At 41.2% G+C, this 13337-nt stretch overlaps 1 protein-coding gene across 1 annotated transcript in view; it reads left to right on the top strand.

Annotated features, from left to right (window-relative positions):
* Positions 1 to 13337, top strand: part of APPL2 (adaptor protein, phosphotyrosine interacting with PH domain and leucine zipper 2) — a 40024-nt gene that overhangs the window by 8703 nt on the left and 17984 nt on the right. Inside the window, exons 3-7 of the mRNA XM_062011518.1 lie at positions 6916 to 6975; positions 7455 to 7526; positions 10556 to 10643; positions 12743 to 12784; positions 12907 to 12965. Coding sequence (XP_061867502.1) covers positions 6916 to 6975; positions 7455 to 7526; positions 10556 to 10643; positions 12743 to 12784; positions 12907 to 12965 — 321 coding nt within the window. The remainder of the gene's footprint in view (positions 1 to 6915; positions 6976 to 7454; positions 7527 to 10555; positions 10644 to 12742; positions 12785 to 12906; positions 12966 to 13337) is intronic.

Raw genomic sequence — 13337 nt, 5'->3', positions numbered from 1 at the left:
GTTAGGATAGGTGCATTCATTGGAGTGGGCTTCAGTAAGCAGGTGCAGACTGTCCTTTGAAATTATTTGAAGCTGCTTTTGTCCCAGGAGTGGAAGGAGGGGCCTGCAGCGTCCTGTTACAGGGTGGAGCCGGGGATACCCTGCTTGGGCACCCAGGGCCCCTTGCTGGGGAAGGACTGGTAAGGCCAGGCTCAGCTGGCTGAAGTGTTGCCAGCAGATTGACTTTGGGTTCAAGGCCCTCGGTGTGTGCAAAGCCCCTGGTTGCTGTGCAGGATTCTAACAGTGCTCTTGCCTCTTTGGGCACTCGTGCCAGATACAATCTGGTGATGACTCTATTTTGCCCATGGATCTCTTTAGTGAAGAAGAGATTGTGATGCTGCAAGGCAGATGCAGCGTATGATGCCATGATTAAGGAGAAGTCACAGGAACCAAATATGTGAGCCTTCCTTGAGGAGTGAGGTTTAGTTGACCTGGCAAGCCCATGTGTGTAAATATAGTGAAACATTTTTCTATTTCTTCATCAAACCAACCACATCCATGTGAGTACATACTGTACTTCCTGCTGTAGTTCTCCCATCTGTGCTGTGGCACTCTGAAGTAGTTACCACGTTAGTCATCTTACAGAGGAAATCTTCCTTAGAGTATTTATTCCTGTTGTTCATCCTTCTCCTTGCAAGCAGGCCTAATGCTGGATCTGACATTGCTGCTGTCAGATTTCTGTGGATGTTATGTTCATCTTTCTGGACATTGTATCAATCTGTAATGCAGCAAGCAGGGAGTGTTAGAAGACTTCATTTACTTTAGTTGCATGCTGAGGCTCTTGCAAAGATATATGAGCAAAGTGTGCCCACTTTGCATTCTTGGCTTCTCAGCTGCCATAGTAGATTATTTTCAGGGCTTTGCTATAACCTCCAGTTGTTCATCATACTATAGAAATGGCTCAACTGGGATCTCCACTTGAAATAAAATGGCATTTAGAAGCTCAGGAAACTGTTGTGTCTCTACTGACTACTAGAAGGAATAAGCAGTTAAGCAGGTTAGAGGAAGGTAAGATGTAGTATTTTGTCATTGGAAAAATCTTGTTATTCCTGAGAAGAGGAATAAAAAGAAGACCATGTTGCCTTTATCAATATATCCAGAGAGAAAACAGCAGGGGAATTGTGAAGTGTAGTTCTGTTCAGGATCCATGTGTCTGTGAGCAGTTGCCTTGTGATTCCAGAGTCACAAAGACAATGCCGCAACCTCTGGGGCTTGCTGCCTTTTTTTATGTGCAGGCTCTTAAGGAAACTCTTAACAATTATGGAGTAGTCTTGGGTTATATGTACCACATTACATGGGTATCAGGAGAGCTCATATCTATCTGGGTCTGTTTTACATAGTGCTTTATACCAGCGTTACTCCTCTCCCCAAATTTGTGGTGCTTCACATCTGCATTTTTCGACAGTGCTGCTTTTTTTTCAGCTTCCAGTGTATTAACCTCACTAGACTGTAACTCAGTAGATATGTGTCAAGCTCTCTAGGGCATGCATGAATTTTCAAATTTGTTGTGTTGCATAGCTAACCCCAAATGTTCAGAATTCTTAAATTAGATCTTGCTAAACTAAAAAGTAAGCACTGATACAGTTTTTTTTTTAATTTGCTTTCTTTTCATGGCTGAGGGAAGAATTGTGTTGCCTTTTCAAACAACTTTTTTTCCAGAAACCCTTTGAAACAATAAAGTTTGAGTCAGCATGTTGTAAACTTTCAGTTCCACATAGAGGAGCTTCACTAGATATTAGACAGGACAAACACTTGCAATAAATTACGGTGGTCAGCACTGTCTTACGTGAAATACTGTATAGATTATTGTTCCATATCCATTGTAAGCTTGCATCATATACCTCCACACTTCCTGAGGCATATTCACCATATGTTGCTAACAGAGGTAAGCAGAGTGTTATCATGTGAGAACTAGTGTATTTACAAAGCCATGGGAGTTGTTTTTACTGCTGCCTATGAAGTTGGAGTTGTCACTGTGCCTGCAAGCAAGTTAAAAGTGCTGAGCAGGATCTGCAGATGTGAGTGCTACAAGGAAGCATAAAATGTGTGGATGCCCTGCTGATAGTAATTGTTTTGCAAGAAACTGAAGAGATTCTTTCTCTACTAAATTAGTCATCTTACTGTAGCTGCTTTTGCTGTTTTACGGTAGACTTCTGACTAGTGTCTTCTACTTTTTGAAGCTATTAGATGATCCTTTGCTGAACTGCTCATCTTTGTAAGGACTGAATGCCACACTGTGAATCAGCAGCAGAGCAAGCCATATGTTCACCTGATGTTGTGAAGTGCTGGGCATCCTGAGCACCCTGACAAGACAGCTTCTCTCACCCTTGGGTTCATGTTTCCAAACTATTTAATATGTAAACCTAAGCCTGGAGGACTGTAGTATTTACTAGGTTGCTGGATAACTCTATTTTGTAGGAAGGTGATATGCACGTGTAGACAGAGCTGCATGAAAGTGTTGTATCAAGACCCAGTTCTGCACTGTGTCTGATTTCGAAGGTAACAGTATTCCCTAGCTCTGAAAAGATGAGAAGGCTGCAACTGCCTCATTGAACCACCTCCTTCAACCACCTACCTGTTTGGATTTTTTTTTCTCACTTATGAGGCATTAAGCTTTCCCAGATGTAAAGCCATTCTGCACGTACGAGGTGCATGAGGAAATAACTTTACCAGTGTCTTGCATGTTTATGTGAAGAAGCGTTTGGCAGTTCTCTGTGCTGGTTACTTCCAGAGTTTTAAAAATGCCAGCTTTAGCTGAAGTAGGAAAGTAGCTTTGCAGAAAGCTTAATTATATTGGGATTGGAACTGGACATGCTGGAATAGCTCTCTGTCTTCAGAAGTTAATTTATAGCTCAACTTAATCCTTTACATGCCCTCAAATCTGGAGTCTGTTAGATGACTGTCTATAGAAATATCTTCTGACCTCACTGTATCAGCCCTCAGAGTTTATTTTGGAAAAATATAAAAAGAAAGCCTAAAAAGGCATGGACTGTGTCACTGGTAAATGGTTAACGGCATGGAAATTTTATTACAAATGGATTGCAGAAAAATCATACTCCGTCCTGATGATAGGAACAGCTTGGTGAATAAAGGTGGTAATGAGGAAGGTGGAATCAGCCCAGAAAAATCACATGCCTTTGCTGTGACACTGGATTAGAAAATAACAGTTGGACATTTTCATGCTGACTTATTTGAAGGCAGGGAGAGGTACGGAAATAACTTGAGAATTAAACAATGGTTTTTAATCTGTTATTTTTTACATTTCTGGTAGATGGATGCTAAATTCAAGACACCACTTCCACTATCTTATCTATGTGAACTGGTATTAGTGAACTTTATAAAAATCTTTTCCCAGGGCTAGCCTACTTTAGCTTGCCAGCCAACATTAAAAAAGAAAACAAAGTCAGCACATCTGTAGTCATAATTGATTGCTTAATACCTGTTTGCATACAGTCCTTTCTTCTAGTATACTTTGTTACATTAATGCTGTAGTCATGTTCTCCCTGCTAAGTAAAATCATCTATTCAAAATGAATGTATTTGCAAGGCCCAGTACTGGTTAATTTTTGCCTTCATTTAGAATAGTTGGTTTTCTGGTCAAGATTTTATTGGGTTTCTGCCTGATACATCATCTGATCAGCAGCTCTCCCACTCCAGAAATGCTCAATGGATTCTGAAATGTCAAAGTAATGTGGAAGAGATGTAAGCAGGCAGTCAGGATTGTACAGTTGCTTTTCTTCAGCTCTGATTTTCAGTCAGTTCAGGATAAAGGAAGTGAATGTTGCTGCGTTCCTTGGGAAAATGCTTTGGAAATAGATTAAAACCAGTTCAAATAATTTGCCTGGATTTAGTCGATCTGTCAATTGAAGCAATGAAAATAACTTTTTTTAAGTCTTGAGACTGATTAGTACTGGGGAATGGGGGGAGAAGGCTGATTAGGAAGAAATGGGAGGAGGATTAAACCAAACTTTCCCAGATTAGTGTGCTTAGCGATGCAGTATTACCACTGGGTCAGCAGAGCACTTCGCCTGCTTCCTGTGCCTTATGCAATGTGGCAGTGTTGCAGTTCACAAGCTTAATTTGATTTGTTTAAAGCTGTTGGGGGAGTTGATTCTAGCTTAATTTGATTTGTGTACAACTGAGGAGGAGGGGGAGGTTGGTACTTGTTTGGGGTGTTTTTGGAGTGATGTAATGAAGGATTTTGTACCTCTAATGGGAGCAAAGTCTGCCAGAGGTTGGGAGAGAGTATTAAGGACTCAGGGTTAACTCTTTCTTGAGTAACAAGTTTGTGATGTTCCGACACAAAGACCCAAGCCTATCAATGAAGAATGTAACCTGCTGGTATCAATGGGGTTCCAGTGATGTGTGGAACTGTTGTTCTCAAATCAGCCCAAAAATCCCAGAGTAAATCCCTTCCATCAATTTGTTTGGTACCTGGAGTAGCATGCTGTGAGTGTCTGCTCAGGGTCTGTATGTGACTGTTGTCACCTGATCATATACACTATGTGATGTTGTTAACTCTTTGAGACCCTCAGGGCTTATGTGTTCCCCCCGTTACCTTGTCACATAGTGGATACTGCTTCTGGCACAAGGTGATCATAGGAAGATGCTTTTTCAGACCCCTCTTTTCATTGTCCATCCTCAAACTGTCTCTTGCAGATGAGCAATTATATTGTTTGTTACTCTTTGGATATTGGGTGAGGAAACTGAGGATCTGATAGTCTTTATAAAACAAACTTGTAGAGGCTTTGAGGATGGCTGCTGACACAAAGGAGTAGGATGCCTTTCGTGTCAGACCATGATTTGAAACTTCTCTTGGCGTTAGCAAGTTTAAGCCAGAAGTATTTATTGTCCAGCTTCAGAACAGACCACACAGTTGCAAACTTTGCAGAAATAAGTGCACTGAAACAGAAAGGGAGGGGGGAAAAGGCATGTTTCTAAAGCTCAGTTTATTTCAAAAGATTTCTCTCACCCTGACCCAACTGCACAACTGACAGATGGCATCACAGTTGCTGTGTGAGGACTTAGTCTTCTTGCAGTTCTTACTCAGCTCTGTCTTTGAGGTTATGTTTATAAATGTCTGGTTCTTTTTTTAATCTTGAATTCGTCCTTAGACTACTACATGTATACAAACAAGACTTTTTAATGTCATCTGTCCACACAGAGGGAGTCTCATCCTTCCTGTCATCAAGTCATTGCTTGCTACCTCCTACTTTGAAGGTGGCAAAGTCTCTCAGGCATTCTTACAGCCTGGGAGCAGATAGTTAAGGCTCATTCCTATCCCTGCCTAAACCCTGGACAGGGTTTGTTCCATCCACTGGCTTGGGAAATAGTGCAATGCCAAGTGTTTGCAGAAAGCTTTTTCATATTAAGAACTCTGCAATCTGCTTAACCAACGTGCAAATCTTAAGTGAATCCTTGGCATGATTATTGTATGAAAGTGTAATGCTCATGACTAATTGGTCTGAGACAAGAAACAAGAAGAATCTACTGCTGCGAGCTGAGAATAGTCATGATTTGAATTAGGACCCAGATTAACTCAGTTCCAAGCACTTGTTTGCACCTTGGGGAGGTCTCTGGTCTCCAGCCAACTGTGAGCCTTATCACCATAGTGTCCTAAGTTGACTAGAATTACCTCACCAATCTTTTTCTGCCATGTGTTCACATACAACTGCTGTTACCTAGCCTGTGGCTACATCTCCTTGTTCTTTCTGAGCACTTGGCCATACTTAAGACTCTGGTGAAGTGTATGGGCTTTACTGTCCATATCAGCCCTCTTTCCTGGCATGCTGAGGTGGTACAGAAGCATCAGGCTGTAATGCAGTATGTCAGAGGTGGCAACAGGCCAAAGTAAAGGGTGTTTTAGACTCTCTGGCCCAGTTAACTGTGCCATGCTCTGTGTACTCAGGACAAGGGAGAACAAGAGAGCACACAAACTCTGTCCCAGTTTTAATGGTTTTCTGTATCTTCCCCCACATAAAGGGTGCTACTAAAGCAGTTCAAAGATTGCTCTGAGTTTTGCAAACTATCTATGGTCATATGAGTATGGAGAAAGGAAAAGATTAAGGTTTAAAATAAAATGAAAAGTGATCAGTTTTCTGCATTACTGAGGAAAAGAAGGCTCTGACAGGAGTCAAGACTGATCCCGGTTTCCCCCTTCCCCTTTCTCTTTTATTCCAGTTTTAAGTCATTGTTGAAAAATCAAGTACAGGGGACTTCATACACTGTTGTTAAAAGTAAAGATTGACGTACCTAAATGCTTGTCTGTTTTTTTTTCCAGCTGTCAGGAAGAATTATACAACCTACCTATAACTCTTTGCTTTGCATAAGCACATCTTAAGGATGTGTGTTCTTTCACTGGCCAATTTAGCCATAGGAATACAGAATTATGTACTATTTTGTAATCCTGTATCAACTTAATTGTAATTACACTTAGTTGTAATTAGCACTGTAATTACATCAATACATTCCTTGGGTGTGAATACATTATATAAAGGCACGTTTAATGCTTCTCTTTACTGCTGTAGATTTTGAGGAAAGGTGATTGACCAGTATGAAACACTCTGATGCTAGTGTGGCAGCTTACATGTTGGAGGTTGTTTTGTTGTTTTGGGTGGTGGGGGGGAAACCCAAAACTAAATCCCAAATCCCACCTCTGTCCAAAGTGGTTAAATTGAAACTGGGTGCTGATTAGCTCTGAAGCATGCCTGTTATTACTGCGTCTCTATGGAGATATTTTGGGACTGGTTGTTTACATACAACTCAATGTTTGTGTAAGCAGTTGCAGATTCAGTCAGGAACCTGGTGACAAAGTAGCAGTAACAGCAAAGCTAAAGACCTTTCATTATTCCTATTAATGTGTCACTTTTGTTTGTAGAATGAAATGTGTCTTGCCACGCAACAGCTTTCGAAGCAGCTGCTTGCCTATGAAAAGCAGGTATGTTCAACATATGACTTGGATTTCTTTTCAGCCTCAGAGCTCCAAAGAAGTCTGTGTAAATAGTGTGGTTTCCGGGAGTGCTTAGGGCATTTGCTTTACTTGGTTTCAGGTGAAGGCTGTTGTGAAATTCCCCAGGTTGTTCAAGGGAGTTAGATCACTTCTGAGAATCTTATAAGGAAAAAAAAGTGCAAAAGGAGAGTTAATAGATTTCTGAAGATGCAAACAGTTTGTTCCTATTGTATGACTATGACTTTAAAATGAACATAACAGGCGTTAATTGTATGTTGTCCAAAGTCCATCAATTTATAACTAGACGAGCAGGGTAAAAGAGTATGTATTAGTGGATTACTGTTTTTCCATTCAGTTTTACCATTTACTGCATTTTGTAGGAGTATTCCTTACCCTTGCAATAAAACACACGCCTTTTCTGCTCACCTTTACCAATACACAGACTGAATGTGTGTTTCTGTTTTCAGCATTTTGCCTTAGGTAAAGGAGATGAAGAAGTGATATCCACCCTTCATTACTTCTCAAAAGTTGTGGATGAGGTAATTTGAATAGCCAATATTCTATTTTTATGATGTAAAATATTAGTATGTTTTCTTTTTGCCTTTTGATTCTGAGCTTTTCTACTGAAGATTTTGTCAGATTGTGCCTGGGTTTTATAGTATCATTCAATTGAAGATAGAGGTATAATAATCATCCTTGCACAACGGCCAGAGCCATTTCTGTGGCTTCATCCCGTATGCCATCCTCAGACCAAAGCTGAAAATCCTAAGTGAGAGAGTTAAAAAAGAGACTGAAACAAGAGGTGTCATCTAGGCTGGGGCCATTGTTTTATTAAATTGCATTTACACATTTAAGCTTTAAACACTGCAGACTGAGACAAAACTTGGTAGGGATCGGTGCTGGGCAGCTGTAAATGAATAAAGTTGCAGTTTAGTTGCTGTGGCATCATGCAGAATCCAGAGGTGTCTGGGGGAGACTGCAGAAATGCCTGCTGAGGGTAGGTTAGCTCCTACAGCTAAGTGTGCACTGAACACTTCTACTCTTTAGGTTGTTGCTGAGTACTGAGAATCTTTCTAAATGCTTTTGTTAGACCTGCCCACGTAACAGTATGGTCTTAGCATCTAGGTCCTTATTGCTTAAGTATCATTTGTCACATCCCTTTGCTGTTGTGAGCAGGGCTGTGCCATCAGAACAGTGTTGTTCTTCTTGTTAGTCTACTTTAACTTTCATTAAGAAGGTAAAAGGCTGTATTGAGGTCAGCTTATGGGGAAAGGAGATAGGAGACTTGTGGGGCAAAAACCCAAGTTAACATTTTTAGAGCTCATTGATAACTCTTAGCAATACAGTGAGAGGAGTTCCAAAGGTTAACTTTTCCCTTAGGCTTCTCTCAGTGTACTTCTGCTCTCGGGGGATACTTGAAAGAAGCATTTTTTTATCACAAGTCTTTGTAAACTATGAATAAACAAAACCAAACCTTTATCCTTCCCACATACAAAAGAGCCATCCCATTTGGGAGCAGAAAGCCAAGAGCTTCTCTGTTCAGTTTTGTCAGGCACACTTTCCCTCACAAGGACTTGCTGTATTCCTCAGACTCCTTTTCTGTGTGTTGTCTTCCTCCTGCACCTTTCTCTCAGGCACTGAATTGGCCTGGTTTAGTTTTGTATTGTCTAGTGGGAAATACAGACTTCATTGTCAATTGCATAACTCTGCCTTAAGGCCTCCAGGATACCCTGAGCAAGTAAGTGGTCAGAATATCATGGCAGCATGTGGCACACTCCTAGTTTGTGGTATCCATCTAATACTCTTAGCATGCTGCTGCTGCTGACATGAGACCTTGGCTTCATCCTAAACAGAGTCACATAACTAGATGATAGATGGTGGTAGTGCAGTGGATGTGGTTTATCTTGATTTCAGCAAAGCATTTGACACCGTCTCTCACAGCATCCTCATGGCAAAACTGAGAAAGTGTGGGCTGGATGATCAGGTAATGAGGTGGATTGTTAACTGGTTGAAGGGAAGAAGGCAGAGAGTTGTGATCAATGGGGCAGGGTCTAGTTGGAGGCCTGTATCTAGCAGAGTCCCTCAGGGGTTGGTGCTGGGACCAGTACTGGTCACTATATTCATTTAATGACCTTGCTGAAGGAACAGAGGGCACTGACAGCAAGTTTGCTGACGATACTAAACTGAGGGGAGTGGCTGACACACCAGAAGGTTGTGCTGCCATTCAGTGAGACTTGGGCAGGCTGGAGGGTTGGGCCGGGAGAAATCTAATGAAATTCAACAAGGGCAAGTATAGAGTCTTGCATCTGGGAAAGCATAAACCCATATGCCAGTACAGGCTGGGGAATGAACTCCTAGAGAGTAGTAGAAGTGAAATGGACCTGAGGACCATGGTGGACAATGACCATGAGCCAGCAACGTGCCCTCATGGCCAAGAGGGTCAATGGCATCCTGGGATGTATTAGAAGGACTGTGGGCAGTAGGCTGAGAGAGGTTCTCCTTCCCCTCTACTCTGCCCTTGACACCAAATCTGAAATATTGTGTCCAGTTCTGGGCCCCTCAGTTCAAGAAGGACAGGGAGCTGTTGGGAGAGAGTTCAGCTCAGGGACATAAAGGTGATGGAGTGGAGCATCTCTCTTATGATGAAAGGCTGAGCGAGCTGGGGCTCTTCAGCTTGGATAAGAGGAGACTGAGGGGTGATCTCATTAATGTTTACAAATATGTAAAGGGCAAGTGTCAGGAGGATGGAGCCAGGCTCTTCTCAGTGATGTCCAATGACAGGACATGGGGCAATGGTATAAGCTGGAACATAAGAGGTCCCAAAGGAATAAAAGGAAGAATTTCTTCACTGTGAGGGTGACGGGGCACTGGAACAGGCTGCCCAGATGAGTTGTTGAGTCTCCTTCTCTGGGGAGAAAACCCACCTGGATGTGTTCCTGTGTGACCTACTCTGAGGTCCAGCTCTGGCAGGGAGTTGGACTAGATGATCTCTAAAGGTCCCTTCCAACCCTTTAGATTCTGTGACTGCTTTAAAATACATCTCATGTGCCAAATTTTAGAGAAACACTTAGGAAAACAGGAATGGGAAGCTGCTTCTGAAGGTAAACTGTTTGAATGGGAACTTTCATTGTGTTTACCCTCTGTTGTGAGCTGTGTCCTGGGTAACCTTTACGAGTGGAAAGAGATTCTAGTTATGGCAGAGGGACTGTAACCCTGTCGTGTACAGACTAATGAAAACTGGTTAATAAAGGCTAATTACAGATTAAATTCTGATGGAATTAGCATTAGCATTAAAGGTCAAGAGAGCTGCCCTAAATAGGGTACGTGGGAACTGAAAAGTTCTTGGATGCTTGGAAAAAAACAGGCAGGAATTAAGCATTTAGGGGAAAATCTATCTCACATTTCTTGGAACATATTTGAAGTACTAAAGTACATAATACCCTTTTTTTGTCTGCTGGGCACAAATGGCAGGTGTGCTTCTTCAACAGCTATGGGGATGCTGATCTTTTTCTGTCTTTTTTTTCCATTTACACTGTGTTTTAAGGCATTCCTCTGTTGTCTGTTACAGCTCAATATTCTTCATTCTGAACTGGCAAAACAGCTTGCAGATACAATGGTTCTACCAATAATACAGTTTCGGGAAAAGGATCTCACAGGTAAATTCTATTTTAAGTTTGACTTTTCTTCATGTGTTCCTTCTTTCATAGCAAACTGAGACATAGTGCCATGTAATAATTTGTTCTTTGATGATTCACAGAAAAGTTGATTGTGATGGGGTTTTTTTTCTGCTGCAGAATTTTGTTGACAGGTCCATGCTTTTATTCAGACTTAAATAGTGCTCGTTCACCACATAACACTTTATGCACCGTGTGGTGCAAGTTTGAAGGGATACAGCTTTGTTCTTTGTTAGGTCACTCTGTTTTTACACCCGTGTAATTTTATTGAAGTCATTGGTGTTATAACAGCCTAAAGAAGAAAAATTTAGCAGTGAAGCTGGCTTACAAATAGTAAGTTCAGAAGTTTGGGTTTGTTTGAAAAGCTCTAGCAGGAATGCTTTTTTAACATCAGAGTGCAGTATATTCTCTTCCCTTTTAGCAAATCAGTCTGCTTTCAGTCCTTGTCATCCAAGGGCGGTTCTAAGTAACCTGATTGCACACACTTGGAAATTCATTACTTAAACAGCAGAGCAGTAGTGCAAACATATGGTGCAACTTCAAAAGGAACGAGTTTGTATTCAAGGTCAAGGACACTCTACCCTGCTCATGCAACACACACATGAGGTTTTACTACAGCATTTTCTTTTTTTTTTTTTGAAAATAAAGCTCACTTCTCAACTCACTAAGCTCAGTCCTGTTTATGAACTTCTTCAAGACCTTGTTTTGATGGGAGACAAAACAGCAGCAAAGTAGCGACTAGCTGAGATTCATTATATAATAGCATCTCATTGAAACTGCAAAGACACCAGTGGATGTCTTATTTACAATTTAATGACAACTATAAAGCAATATTTGAATGGTAAGGTCTTGCTTCTACAAACACTTTCCCACCTTTTTAATGTGGTTTTACCTCTACAGTGATTCTGCTTCTGTCTTTATGGATTCTCTCCCCTGGTTCAGAAAAGAAAACCTAAAAAGAAAATGCAAGTGAAGCTTCAACTGCTTCACGGCAAAAAAATAAGAAAGTTTCTTCAGCATCATCACAAAATTTGCTTTGTTCAATCCATCCATCCATCCATCCATCCATCCATCCATCCATCCATCACAACCTCCATTTTTCTCTAGTGCCTCGTGTAGAACAGTGTTTTTAGCAGAGGCCTCACCATATTGAAATTTCATAGTAGGGTGAAACAAGGAAGATCGATTGTGTTCTTCTTAGTTTTGATCTTGTTACGTGTATGTATCAAATACTGCAGAAAATTCTAGGTCCAAGTTAGTCACACCTGGGAAGAGTGTCTGCCTTTCATCATCATTAGAGTGATGAGGAAGTCTTCTGGGGAGAAAAAGGTGACGTGAAGCTGATGAACATGTAGGTTGTTAGAAATCATCAGAGACCATGATGACATGGTACAATTTCCCCTTATTCTTTTCACAGTTGCATAACGTCTGTTCTTCTGGTTTCTCTGTAGCTTTTTGGGAAGGATTTTGCCCGTTGCAGCCTGTGTTGGTGTGGGCGCTTGCGAGTAGCTTGTGCCTGGCGCTTGGGAAAGTTGAGTCACCTGTTTACTTTCTCTTCCTTCTACTTTCATCAGAAACTTGTGGCCAGTGTTTGTTATGTAAGCATCGTAGCCAGCAGTCAGATGTCTTAGATGCCTGTTTCTTTTGACAGAGAAACTTAGCAAAAAACATTCCAAGCTGATGAAGATTCACATACAGGAGAGGGGCATGTTTCTTATGTCCATGAGACTTTGATTTCTCGGTATCATATAAGCATTGTCAGGAAGTCATTTAGAACTGCCAGTGTTTTGTGATAGTGGTGAGCCTTTTGCCATCACAAGCATACTGAAATGGTGCTTCTTGGAGTAAGTTACACTGGCAGATAAGGAGTCTTTCTTGTCATGATAACTGGCTCAATCAAGGGAACTCACCCCACTATTGATTTCCTCTCTGCCTATTCATTTCTCCACCGGGCACAACTTACGCATCCCTGCTTTGAAAGGATTGGAGTAATCTAGGCATTAAGTGCACCATAAATGGTTTCAGTTGAACAAATGTTTACTGCTTGTGTTTACCTTGAATATTTGATTTCTCTTTTCCAGAAGTAAGCACCTTGAAGGATCTTTTTGGCCTTGCTAGCAACGGTATGTTTCCCCATTTTACTTGTTTCTAATGGCGTGCACCTCTTCTATCACGGAAGATATTTTAAATCTGTGCACACACACACACATGATGTTTCTAAAGAAATAATGTTCCTTATCTACAGAACATGACGTGTCCATGGCAAAGTATAGCAGGTTACCGAAAAGGAAAGAAAATGAAAAGGTAACAAACGTGAAAGGGAAAAGGAAAAGTTTTCATCAGCTCTTCTGTCTGCATCATTCTTCACTTAAGAACTTTGGAGAGTTCATCAGTTAGGTTCACAGTAGCTCAAGAGTACTTGTGACTTTATTCCCAAGCAGACACAAAGCTTTTAAAGGTCAGTTCAGCAAAGTTATACCTGTTTTATCCAAATTAGGCAAATGATTATTGTGCCAAACTGGAGCCCTTCAGATACAAGGGAGCTTATCAGACAGAGGCAGTCTGACTGGCTATAAATAGATTTGTATAGGGCTACTGTGGTACAGCTGACGTGATGATGCTGTATCACTGGGTACCATTCATTGTGAACTGTCATGAGGCCTTGTGTCTGCTGTT

This window comes from Colius striatus, chromosome 1, assembly GCF_028858725.1.
Source record: "Colius striatus isolate bColStr4 chromosome 1, bColStr4.1.hap1, whole genome shotgun sequence".
Classification (NCBI taxonomy): Eukaryota; Metazoa; Chordata; class Aves; order Coliiformes; family Coliidae; genus Colius; species Colius striatus.
The sequence above is the reverse complement of the archived record's forward strand: the minus strand, read 5'-3'. Positions and strand labels throughout refer to the sequence as shown.